The sequence below is a fragment of the Oncorhynchus tshawytscha genome, linkage group LG08 (assembly GCF_018296145.1).
Source record: "Oncorhynchus tshawytscha isolate Ot180627B linkage group LG08, Otsh_v2.0, whole genome shotgun sequence".
Taxonomy (NCBI): domain Eukaryota; kingdom Metazoa; phylum Chordata; class Actinopteri; order Salmoniformes; family Salmonidae; genus Oncorhynchus; species Oncorhynchus tshawytscha.
In genome coordinates this window covers 65,331,993-65,344,593 of record NC_056436.1, presented here as the reverse complement: position 1 = coordinate 65,344,593, position 12,601 = coordinate 65,331,993, and the positions used below count along the sequence as shown (strand labels likewise).

Here is a 12,601-nt window from a genome sequence, read left to right as displayed (position 1 = left end):
ACATTAGTGCAGCATAGAAATTATATATTACTGAGCCCGAGTAGCCGTCATTTTTTTCCTCTGCCATCTGGAAGGTGCTTGGTCGTGAAATCTATGGCTACTGACCAGATCAACATGCCTAAATTTTCAGCAATCTACACACAATACCCCATAATCACAATCGAAAACAGGTTTTAATGATTTTGATTTTTTAATGATTTTTTAAATGATTTTTCAATGCCGATACCGATTATTGGAGGACCCAAAAAAAGCAGATACCGATTAATCGGTCAATTTTTTTAAAAGTTTGATTTATTTATTTGTAATCATGACAATTACAACAATACTGAATGATCACTTTTATTTTAACTTAATATAATACATCAATCAAATCAATTTAGTCTCAAATAAATAATGAAACATGTTTAAATAATGCAAAAACAAAGTGATGGAGAAGATAGTAAAAGTGCAATATGTGCCATGTAAAAAAGCTAACGTTTAAGTTCCTTGCTCAGAACATGAGAACATATGAAAGCTGCTGGTTCGGTTTAACACGAGTCTTCAATATTCCCAGGTAAGAAGTTTTAGGTTGTAGTTATTATAGGACTATGTCTCTCTATACGATTTATATTTCATATACCTTTGACTATTGGATGTTCTTATAGGCACTTTAGTATTGCCAGTGTAACAGTCTAGCTTCCATCCCTCTCCTCGCACCTACCTGGGCTTGAACCAGGAACACATCGACAACAGCCACCCTCAAAGCAGCGTTACCCATCGCTCCACAAATGCCGCAGCCCTTGCAGAGCAAGGGGAACAACTACTCCAAGTCTCAGAGCGAGTGACGTTTGAAACGCTATTAGCGCGCACCCCGCTAACTAGCTAGCCATTTCACATCGCTTACACCAACTTCGTCTCAGGAGTTGATGGGCTTGAAGTCATAAACAGCTCAATGCTTGAAGCATTGCGAGGTGCTGCTGGAAAAACGCAGTAAAGTGCTGTTTGAATGAATGCGTACGAGCCTGCTGCTGCCTACCACCGCTCAGTCAGACTGCTCTATCAAATATCAAATCATAGACTTAATTATAACATAGTAACACGCAGAAATCCGAGCCTTTGGTCATTAATATGGTCGAATCCGTAAACTATCCTTTCGAAAACAAAACTTTTCTTTCAGTGAAATACAGAACCGTTCCGTATTTTATCTAACGGGTGGCCTCCATAAGTCTAAATATTCCTGTTACATTGCACAACCTTCAATGTTATGTCATAATTATGTAAAATTCTGGCAATTAGTTCGCAAAGAGCCAGGCGGCCCAAACTGTTGCATATATCCTGACTCTGCGTGCAATGAACGCAAGAGAAGTGACACCTGCTAACCTGGATTTCTTTTAGCTAAATTTGCAGATTTAAAAATACATACTTCTGTGTATTGATTTTAAGAAAGGCATTGATGTTTATGGTTAGGTACCGTAGTGGCTTCCTTTCCTCTTTACCATAGCCACTGCCCAAGCCTGAAGCGGGTTTGTTTCGTACGCATACAGTCCACACTCAATGTTTCCAAACGTGGTGCAACAAAAATGGTGCAACAAAAATGTTTATTCTTCTTATATCTAAAAAGGTAACAAAATAAATATTCTCCAATCAACTTAAAGCATAGAATACTTGATATGGAAAATACATAATATGACCTGTTTGTATGCCTGTCTGTATGTCTGTATGGTCAAAAAACTAGACCGCTCCCGCGTCTAGCAAGGACTCCTCCCCCTGAAGGCCCAACTTCCTGCCTTTATCCTAACACAATTACCACAGTACAATGAATGGGCAAGAGGGGGGGCCAACAAATTAATATATCTCAACCAGGTAAATATAAATCATAAAGGTACGTACCAAATATTTCATCATATACACTAATATATTTGCACAAATGTACATGGAGCTCTGTATGTTCTGTCTTTTATACAAATATGTCCAAATCGGCTATAAAAGGTACAGTCGTGCAACGATTGTGCTTTTTTCGCAAATGCGCTTTTGTTAAATTACCCCGTTTGGCGAAGTTGGCTGTCTTTGTTAGGAAGAAATAGTCTTCACACAGGTAACAATGAGCCAGGCGGCCCAAACTGCTGCATATACCCTGACTCTGTTGCAATAGAAGTGACACCATTTTTCATAGTTAAAATAAATTGATGTTAGCAGGCAATATTAACTAAATATGCAGGTTTAAAAATATATACTTGTGTATTGAAAGACACGTTGGAGCAACGACAGTGCTTTTTCGCGAATGCCACCACATCGATTATATGCCACGCAGGACACACGTTGCCCCATGTGTAGTTAACTAGTGATTATGATTGATTGATTGATTGTTTTTTAGAAGATAAGTTTAATCCTAGCTAGCAACATACCTTGGCTTCTTACTGCATTCGAGTAACAGGCAGGCTCCTCGTGGAGTGCAATGTAATCAGGTGATTAGAGCGTTGGACTAGTTAACCATAAGGTTGCAAGATTGAATTCCCGAGCTGACAAGGTAAAAGTCTGTCGTTCTGCCCCTGAACAAGGCAGTTAACCCACCGTTCCTAGGCCTTCATTGAAAATAAGAATGTGTTCGTAACTGACTTTCCTAGTTAAATAAAGGTGTAAGAAAAACAAATCGATGTCCAAAAATATTGATTTTCTGATTGTTATGAAAACTTGAAATCGACCCTAATTAATCGGCCATTCCGATTAATCGGTCGACCTCTAACCCTTTACTATGAGAATTAAAATTGAGCTCAGGGGCATCCTGTTTCCATTGATCATCCTTGAGATGTTTCTACAACTTGATTGGAGACCACCTGTGGTAAATTCAATTGATTGGACATGATTTGGAAAGGAACAGAGCTGTTTATGTAAGGTTCCACAGTTGACAGTGCATGTCAGAGCAAAAACCAAGCAAAGAGGTCAAGGGAATTGTCTGTTGAGCTCCGAGACAGGATTGTGTTGAGGGGTACCAAAACATTTCTGCAATATTGAAGGTCCCCAATAACTCAGAGATGGCCCCTGGCGGAACTGCGCAATCGGGGGAGAAGTGCCTTGGTCAGGGAGGTGACCAAGACCCGATGGTCACTGACTGAGCTCTAGGGTTCCTTTGTGGAGATTGGAGAACCTTCCAGAAGGACAACCATCTCTGCAGCGTTCTACCAATCAGGCCGTTATGGTAGAGTGACCATACGGAAGCTACTCCTCAATAAAATTCACATGACAGCCCGCTTGGAGTTTGCCAAAGGGCACATAAAGACTCTCAGACCATGAGAAACAAGATTCTCTGTTCTGATTAAACCAAGACTGATCTCTTTGGCCTGAATGCTAAGCCTCACGTCTGGAGGAAACCTGGCACCATTCTTACGGTGAAGCATGGTGGTGGCAGCATCATGCTGTGGGGATGTTATTCAGGGGCAGGAACTGGGAGACAAGTCAGGATGGATCAAAGATGAACAGAGCCAAGTAGAGAGAGATCCTTGATGAAAACCTGCTTCAGAGCTCTCAGGACCTTAGACTGGGGGCGAATGTTCACCTTTCAACAGGATAACGACCCTAAGCACACTGCCAAGACAAGGAGTGGCTTCGGGGCAAGTCTCTGAATGTCCTTGAGTGGCCCAGCCAGAGCCCTTGACTTGAAACTGATCGAACATCTCTGGAGAGATCTGAAAATAGCTGTGCAGCAATGCTCCCCATCCAACCTGACAGGGCTTGAGAGGATCTGCAGAGAAGAATGGGAGAAACTCACCAAATACAGGTGTCCCTTTGTGTGTGTGTGTGTGTGTGTGTGTGTGTGTGTGTGTGTGTTGTGTGTGTGTGTGTGTGTGTGTGTGTGTGTGTGTGTGTGTGTGTGTGTGTGTGTGTGTGTGTGTGTGTGTGTGTGTGTGTGTGTGTGTGTGTGTGTGTGTGTGTGTGTGTGTGTGTGTGTGTGTGTGTGTGTGTGTGTGTGTGTGTGTGTGTGTCTGTGCCAATGTTTGTGTTGCTTCACAGTCCCTGCTGTTCCATAAGGTGTTTTTTTAATCTGTTTTTTTTAAATCAAATTTTACTGCTTGTGTCAGTTACTTGATGTGGAATAGAGTTCCATGTAGTCATGGCTCTATGTAGTACTGTGTGCCTCCCATAGTCTGTTCTGGACTTGGGGACTGTGAAGAGACCTCTTGTGGCATGTCTTGTGGGGTATGCATTGGTGTCTGAGCTGTGTGCCAGTAGTTTAGACAGACATTTCAATACCTCTCATAAACAGAAGTAGTGATGAAATCAATCTCTCTTCCACTTTCGGCCAGGAGAGATTGACATGCATATTATTAATATTAGCTCACTGTGTACATCCAAGGGCCAGTCGTGCTGCCCTGTTCTGAGCCAATTGCAATTTTCCTAAGTCCTTTTTTGTGGCACCTGAACAGTACACAACTGAACACAACTGAACAGTAGTCAAGGTGCAACAAAACTAGGGCCTGTAGGACCTGCCTTGTTGATAGTGTTAAGGCAGAGCACTTCTTTATTTTAGACAGACTTCTCCCCATCTTAGCTACTGCATCAATATGTTTTGACCATGACAGTTTACAATCTTGGGATACTCCAAGCGGTTAAATAATCTCAACTTGCTCAATTTATACATTATTTATTACAAGTTGAGGTTTATGGTTTAATGAGTGTTTGTTCCAAATACAATGCTTTTAGTTTTAGAAATATTAAGGGATACGTTATTCCTTGCCACTCACTCTGAAACTAACTGCAGCTCTTTGTTGAGTGTTGCAGTCATTTCAGTCACTTTAGTAGCTGACAGGTATAGTGTTACATAGACACTCTGACTTTACTCATAGCCAGTGGCATGTCGTTAGTAAAACAATTAAAAAGCAAGGGGCCCAAACAGCTACCCTGGGGAATTCCTAATTCTATCTGTATTATTATTTATGAGAGGCTTCCATTAAAGAACACCCTCTGTGTTCTGTTGGACAAGTCACTCTTTATCCACGTAATAGCAGGGGGTGTAAAACCATAACACAAGTTTTTTCCAGCAGCAGACTATAATCGATAATGTCAAAAGCTGCACTGAAGTCTAACAAGACAGCCCCCTAATCATTTTATCATCGATATCTCTCAGCCAATCATCAGTAATTTGTGTAAATGCTGTGCTTGTTCAGTGTCCTTTCCCCTATAAGCATACTGCAATTCTGTTGTCAATTTGTTTACTGTGAAAGAGCATTGTATCTGGTCAAACACAATTTTTTCCAGAAGGTTACTAAGGGTTGGTAACAGGCTGATTGGTCGGCTTTTTGAGCCAGTAAAGGGGGCTTTACTATTCTTGGGTAGCGGAATGATTTTAGCTTCCCTCCAGGCCTGAGGGCACACGCTCTCTAGTAGGCTTAAAATGAAGATGTGGCAAATAGGAGTGGCAATATCATCTGCTATTATCCTCAGTAATTTTCCATCCAGATTGTCAGACCCCAGTGGATTGTCACTGTTGATAGACAACAATACTTTTTTCTCCTCTTCCACACTGACTTTACGGAATTCAAAAGTACAATTCTTGTCTTTCATAATTTGACCCGATATACTTGAATGTGTAGTGTCAGTGTTTGTTGCTGGCATGTCATCCCTTAGTTTGCTTATCTTGCCAATGAAAAAGTAATTCATGTAGTTTGTAATATCAGTGGGCTTTGTGATGAATGAGCCATCTGATTCAATGAATGAAGTAGCCGAGTTGGCATTTTGTCCCAAAACTTCATTTAAGGTGCCCCAAAGCTTTTTACTATCATTCTTTATATAATTTATATTTAGTTCATAGTGTAGTTTATTTTTATTTTGTTTATTCACATCCTTTCTTAATATGCAGTACGTTAACCAATCAGTTGGGCTGCCAGACTTAATTGCCATTCCTTTTGCCTCATCCATCTCAACCATACAATGTTTTAATTCCTCATCAATCCAAGGGGATTTAACAGTTTTTACAGTCATTTTCTTAATGGGTGCATGCTTATTAGTTACTGGAATAAGGAGTTTCATAAATGTGTCATGTGCAGAGTCTGGTTGCTCCTCATTACACACCATAGACCAGTAAATATTCTTTATAACATATGAATCACTACAAAACTTATTGTATGCCTTTTATACACGATATTAGGCCCATCCTTTGGAACTTTGGTTTTCCTAGATATGGCTATTTTATTGTGATCACTACATCCTATAGATTTGGACACTGCTTTAAAGCAAATATCTGCAGCTTTAGTAAAGATGTGATCAATACATGTTCATGATTTAATTCCTGTGCTGTTTGTAACTACCCTGGTAGGTTGACTGACAACCTGTTGCAGGCACTGGTTACAGTTTGAAGTTTTATCCTTGATGATAACCAGTCAGTATCTAAATCACCCAGAAATTATACTTCTCTGTTGATATCACATACATTATCAAGCATTACACACATATTATCCAGATTCTGACTGTTAGCACTTGGTGGTCTATAACAGCGTCCCACAAGAATGGGCTTTAGGTGAACCTGTAGCCATATTACTTCAACAGTATTTAACATTAGATAATCTCTAAACTTTACAGGAATGTGGTTCTGAATGTGGAACGCAACACCGCCTCCGTTGGCATTTCTGTCTTTTCGGTAGATGTTATAACCATGTATTGCTACCACTGTATCATCACAGGTATCATCTAAGTGAGTTTCAGAGATAGTCAGAATATGAATGCCATCTGTTACAAGTAAGTTGTTGACTTCATGGACCTTGTTTCTTAGGCTACATATGTTAATATTGGCTATTTTTAGCACTTTTCTGGGTTGCTTGATTGTTTTTAATGCTTTACTAGGAAGCTTATCGGAGGTAGACTTACTCATGTTATTTACATTGGAGGTGATCGTACAGGGTGAGCTGCATAAAGTGGTCTTCCTGCTATTGCACACCGCCTCAGTGCTTACAATGTAACTCTGGTTTATAGGCTCATGATTACTGCTCACAATAGCTGTAGGATAAACAGATGTATTCAGTGCAATTAGGGGTACATCAATGAAATTACTTACGTTGTGTTTGCCAATGCCCCTAAGATCATGTACATTTAATGCAGCATTATGACAACTCATTGTCACAATGGTAGGGATTAACTGAGCTAGTCTTGGATAATTTACCAGTCATTGTTTCAACACAGCCTTGAAATGCGTGGACAGAGTCCAGGAGCCAAGATATGGATGGACTCTGTTATTCCTGTAGAGTATCTTCTGTTTCCAGAAGGTGTCAAAGTTATCAATAAATGTGACTCCAGCAGAGGTACAGTAGTCTTTTAGCTAGATGTGTAATACCAGCAGTCTGCTGAATCTTTCACACCCGCAGCCCAACAATGGTACTGGACCTGAAATTATTGGCCGTTTTTTTGTCTTTTAATGCTAAAATCAATTCTTTAAAATATATTTTAAAATGTTCCTAGCTAGCCCTCCTGATGTCGTTTGACCCCACATGGACTACGATAGTGTCAGCTCCCGGCATCTATGATAGAACAGTCGGAAGCAGCCTTGTTATGTCCTGTAATCGTGCTCCTGGGTAGCACAGGGTTTTTGCCTTGGGAACTGAGATATTTCTCACCATAGTGCTGCCTATGATGACAGCTGGTGATGTTGAATGGGCCGGTCTCTCAGGCAGCCTCACAGCCTGGTTACTTGGAGCTCAGAGGATCTGAACCTGAGGTAGAAGACACCGGAGAGGGAGACAGAACTAAGGATGAAGGTGCAGGTGCAGCTACGTCTGGATCCAATCTTGATTGGGAAGCCACCAAGGACGAAGTCGCCGGAATATCTGGATACAGGGCGGCAAAGCTGTTTCTGGTCTGTGTCAGTTCCAGGCTCAACATCTCCATTGGAGACCCCCGTTGCCAGAGGATGCCTTCTTCAACTTCCTCCATGGCTGGTTGGTTGGGTCAAGAACAGCTCCATTCTCCAGGGAAGGGGTCAGTCGGCTTGCACCGGCCAGTCGGCTGTGGAGAGCCGACACCGAGGCGAAACTTCCACCAGACCAGAGCAGCATCCGGCTGCTGGGGTGGAAGAAAAAGAAAAAGTAGGTTGGTGTGGGTTCCCCAGTAGCTTATTTAGGTTTGCTACTTGCTTGCTAAGAGTAGCTACTTCACTCCTGTAGTCATCTGCAAACAAGCAGATGCTACATTGAAAGTCAGTGTGGTCCACATTGTCCCGGAACAAAGCAAAGCAAATACAGCACCTGTAACGCTGGAAAAGTTCAATAGCAGCATCCATTTCAGACCACCGAGCCAGCTAGGCTAGCTGGGCTTTCACGTCTCTCCCCCTATACGGAATCTGGCAGGATCCCGGGACAGATAGCAGTTCTCACAGCAATTAAGCCCAACAGAGCTTGCTGGATTCAAAATAAAATAAAAGTATATAAAACACTGTCAGTCTTTAGTTCAGGTTTCAGTGTTCAACAGTGTTCGACAGCGTTCAACAACAACAATCATGCGTGCACTAGTGATTGCCAGTAATGTGTGTGTTTGAGATGGTAACTCATTACTGCATTACTATTACTGTATTACTGAGATGGTAGTTCATTACTGAGATGGTAGCTCATTACTGTATTACTGAGATGGTAGCTTATTACTGTATTACTGAGATGGTAGCTTATTACTGAGATGGTAGCTCATTACTGTATTACTGAGATGGTAGCTTATTACTGTATTACTGAGATGGTAGCTTATTACTGAGATGGTAGCTCATTACTGTATTACTGAGATGGTAGCTCATTACTGTATTACTGAGATGGTAGCTTATTACTGAGATGGTAGCTCATTACTGTATTACTGAGATGGTAACTCATTACTGTATTACTGAGATTGTAGCTCATTACTGTATTACTGAGATGGTAGCTCATTACTGTATTACTGAGATGGTAGCTTATTACTGAGATGGTAGCTCATTACTGTATTACTGAGATGGTAACTCATTACTGTATTACTGAGATTGTAGCTCATTACTTTATTACTGAGATGGTAACTTGTGACTATATTACTGAGATGGTAGCTCATTACTTTATTACTGAGATGGTAGCTCATTACTGTATTACTGCGATGGTAGCTCATTACTGTATTACTGAGATGGTAACTTGTGACTGTATTACTGAGATGGTAGCTCATTACTGTATTACTGAGATGGTAACTTGTGACTGTATTACTGAGATGGTAGCTCATTACTGTATTACTGAGATGGTAGCTCATTACTGTATTACTGAGATGGTAGCTCATTACTGTATTACTGAGATGGTAGCTCATTACTGTATTACTGAGATGGTAACTTGTGACTGTATTACTGCGATGGTAGCTCATTACTGTATTACTGAGATGGTAACTTGTGACTGTATTACTGAGATGGTAGCTCATTACTGTATTACTGAGATGGTAACTTGTGACTGTATTACTGAGATGGTAGCTCATTACTGTAAGGAGAACAGCCGTTCCCAACAATCCCATGATATAAATTGTGGGCCTTGAGGATGAATATTGCATGTAGTAAATATGTAATGGCTATGGTGAAATTATACTTTTGGATAACTATGTGAATGTTTCTGGTTCATTATTTTCATCTTCCAGATCTATGTCATAGACAGCGCAGACAAACAGCCATTTGAGGAGACGGGACTGGTAAGGATGGCACACCTCAGATCTATAATAGATGTCTGCAATAGCAGTCTATAATAGCTATCAGTAGTAGCTGTCTATAATAGATGTTTGTAATAGCTGTCTGTAACAGCTGTCTATAATAGCCATCTGTAATAACTGTCTAGCAGATTTGAAGACATTCATTGTCTTATCATGTCTAATTGCTATCATTACCTACTGTCAATAATCTGCATCTGTACGTCTCTGTCTCTCTTTCGCTCTCTATCTTGTCTCTATCTCTCTCCCTCTCTCTCTCCCTCTCTGTCTCTCTCTCTGTCTCTCTCTCTCTCTCTCTCTCTCTCTCTCTCTCTGTCTCTGTCTCTCTCTCTATCTCTCTTTCTTTTCTCTCTCTTCCTCTCTTTAGGAGCTGGAATATCTGATTGATGAGGAGAATCTAAAGGGCGTGCCAGTGCTCATCTTTGCCAATAAACAGGACCTGGTCACTGCTTCGCCCACTGAAGGACTCAACCTGCACACGTATCAGGACCGCCAGTGGCAGATCCAGGCCTGCTCAGCAGTGTCCAGGGAAGGAGTACAGATCAGAGTTAATCACACAGTATAAATGGAATTAGACCGAGTTATTGACTGGTTGATTACAGTGCATTAAGGTGCGCTTAAGCCAGAATCAGGAAATCAATGCATTCTTCAGGAAGGATTGTGTAACACAAATGAGTTTTACATTAGGATGAGGATACGTATGTAAGGTAGAACACCTAAAATGCAATATCATTGAGAAGAACTTCCTGGTTGATAATATTTGAATTTGAACCTATTTCCTTTTACTCTCTCTCTCTCTCTCTCTCTCTCTCTCTCTCTCTCTCTCTCTCTCTCTCTCTCTCTCTCTCTCTGTCTCTCTCTGTATCTCTCTGTATCTCTCTGTATCTCTCTCTCTCTCTCTCTCTCTCCTGTCTCTCTCTGTATCTCTCTGTATCTCTCTCTCTCTCTCTCTCTCTCTCTCTTTCTCTCTCTCTCTCTCTCTTCTCTCTCTCTCTCTCTCCTGTCTCTCTCTTTCTCTCTCTCTCTCTCTCTCTCTCTCTCTGTCTCTCTCTCTCTCTCTCTCTCTCTCTGTATCTCTCTCTCCCATCTCTCTCTCTCTCTCTCTCTGTCTCTCTCTCTCTCTCTTTCTCTCTCTCTCTCTCTCTCTCTCTCTCTCTCTCTCTCTCCTGTCTCTCTCTGTATCTCTCTCTCCCATCTCTCACTCTCCCTCTGTCTCTCTCTCTCTCTCTCTCCTGTCTCTCTCTGTATCTCTCTCTCTCCCATCTCTCACTCTCCCTCTGTCTCTCTCTCTCTCTCTCTGTCTATCTCTCCTGTCTCTCTCTGTATCTCTCTCTCTCCCATCTCTCACTCTCCCCCTGTCTCTCTCTCTCCTGTCTCTCTCTCTCTCTCTTTCTCTCTCTCTCTCTCTCTCTTTCTCTCTCTCCTGTCTCTCTCTCTCCCATCTCTCACTCTCCCTCTGTCTCTCTCTCTCCTCCTCTCCCTGTCCATCACAATAGCATGACATGAACTGGATTTGCAATAACATTGTAAAGAAGAAATAAACCAGCCCTACTGTACCAATCCTCTTTTTCACCAGAAAGAAACACACCCACCTCTTTTATTTTTTACATTGGTTGTTTTATTACTGCACTGTGTGTGAGATACCTTATTTTAAAGAGTGCTCCAATGAAAGATTTTGGCCTTAAAATTTGAACTAATGGTTTGTTTTTATATTTACAAATAGGCCCTATATTTGATTATACTGTAATGAAATGATCTACTTGCCTTAAGTTGGCTTTGTTCTCCATTTATGTGCATATCATTTCTGTTTTACCCTATATCTGGAAGCTTCCAATGGGGTGTCTGTGTTTTTTTATTTGTAATGTAACACAAGGAGAGAACTGACATAAAGTCATATTGTTTGAGTCAGTCCGTCAGTTTGGTAAACACCAGAGTAGTGTATATGTATAAAGTCTGTATGAAGAGATTTTTTACATTTAAAGCGCTAGTTATATTTTCTTCTCAGTCTGTTTGGTTTTAAATCCTCTATCAAGTGGTAAAAGTGTCAACCTTTTTCACTCCTGCTCATGGAACACCTCAGAGTTTTTAATGAAGAATAGCCCGTCTCTCCGATACACTGGTACACAATATCATGGACGGAGGTCTTCACACCCCACTCTCACGGAGGAATTTGGCTATGTCACACACCTTCTTGTTGACTATACTATACGACTATACACCCCTCGTTTGCCCATCACAGACACCAGGGCCTTGGTCACCAGGGCAACCATGAGAGATATGAGGTCAACGAATATGATCTCTTTCTCAGTGCCTGTCATATGGTCTGGTACCATTGCCACCTTCCGGCCTCCAACGGTGACCCCCTCCTGCAGGAGACTTCCTCTGTCTTTACCCACCACAGCCTTCACTTCCTATGGACAGATGGCTGCCAGGATACCCCCAGTCTTGGAGGCCCAAAAGGCCTTGTTGTCATACAGGCCCATGATGGCTATGTCCTGCACAAACTAGACCCACCACTCCCTCCACTCTCTTAATGGATTGTTTAATGATAGTTGTTTTGACTGTTCAGCTGTATGTGGCTGTGTTGTGTTGACCAGCTACGCTAAGTACAAGGCAAATCTTAATTGCTAGCAAAATGGCTAATTATGTGTTACCATAGCAATATAATATTTGATAAAGGAATTTCCATAGCAACCTGTATGCCGATTTGATTAGCCTACAGCTTATAAAAGATACCCTTCTGTGTCTGACTAATAATATCTATTCTTGCAACATCCTGCTTGGTCACATGATATTGAAGTGAACCTGTGTTACCTACAGATGGCAGTATTGTAGTGGCTGAAAATAAAGTCATGCCATCACAACCTGTGATGTGACCAATTGAAATGCAGGGAGAATGTGGTTGTGACACATCACAAACAGAAACATCACAAGATTAGCCTGTTGAATC

At 41.3% G+C, this 12,601-nt stretch overlaps 1 protein-coding gene across 1 annotated transcript; it reads left to right on the top strand.

Moving 5' to 3' along the window:
- Window positions 1-9,309: 9,309 nt before the first annotated feature.
- LOC112257043 (ADP-ribosylation factor-like protein 3) lies at window positions 9,310-10,216 on the top strand. Its single transcript, XM_042326304.1, has 3 exons — window positions 9,310-9,339; window positions 9,586-9,636; window positions 10,019-10,216. The coding sequence occupies exons 1-3, from the start codon at window positions 9,310-9,312 to the stop codon at window positions 10,214-10,216; spliced, it is 279 nt and encodes a 92-aa protein (XP_042182238.1).
- The last annotated feature ends 2,385 nt before the right edge of the window (window positions 10,217-12,601 follow it).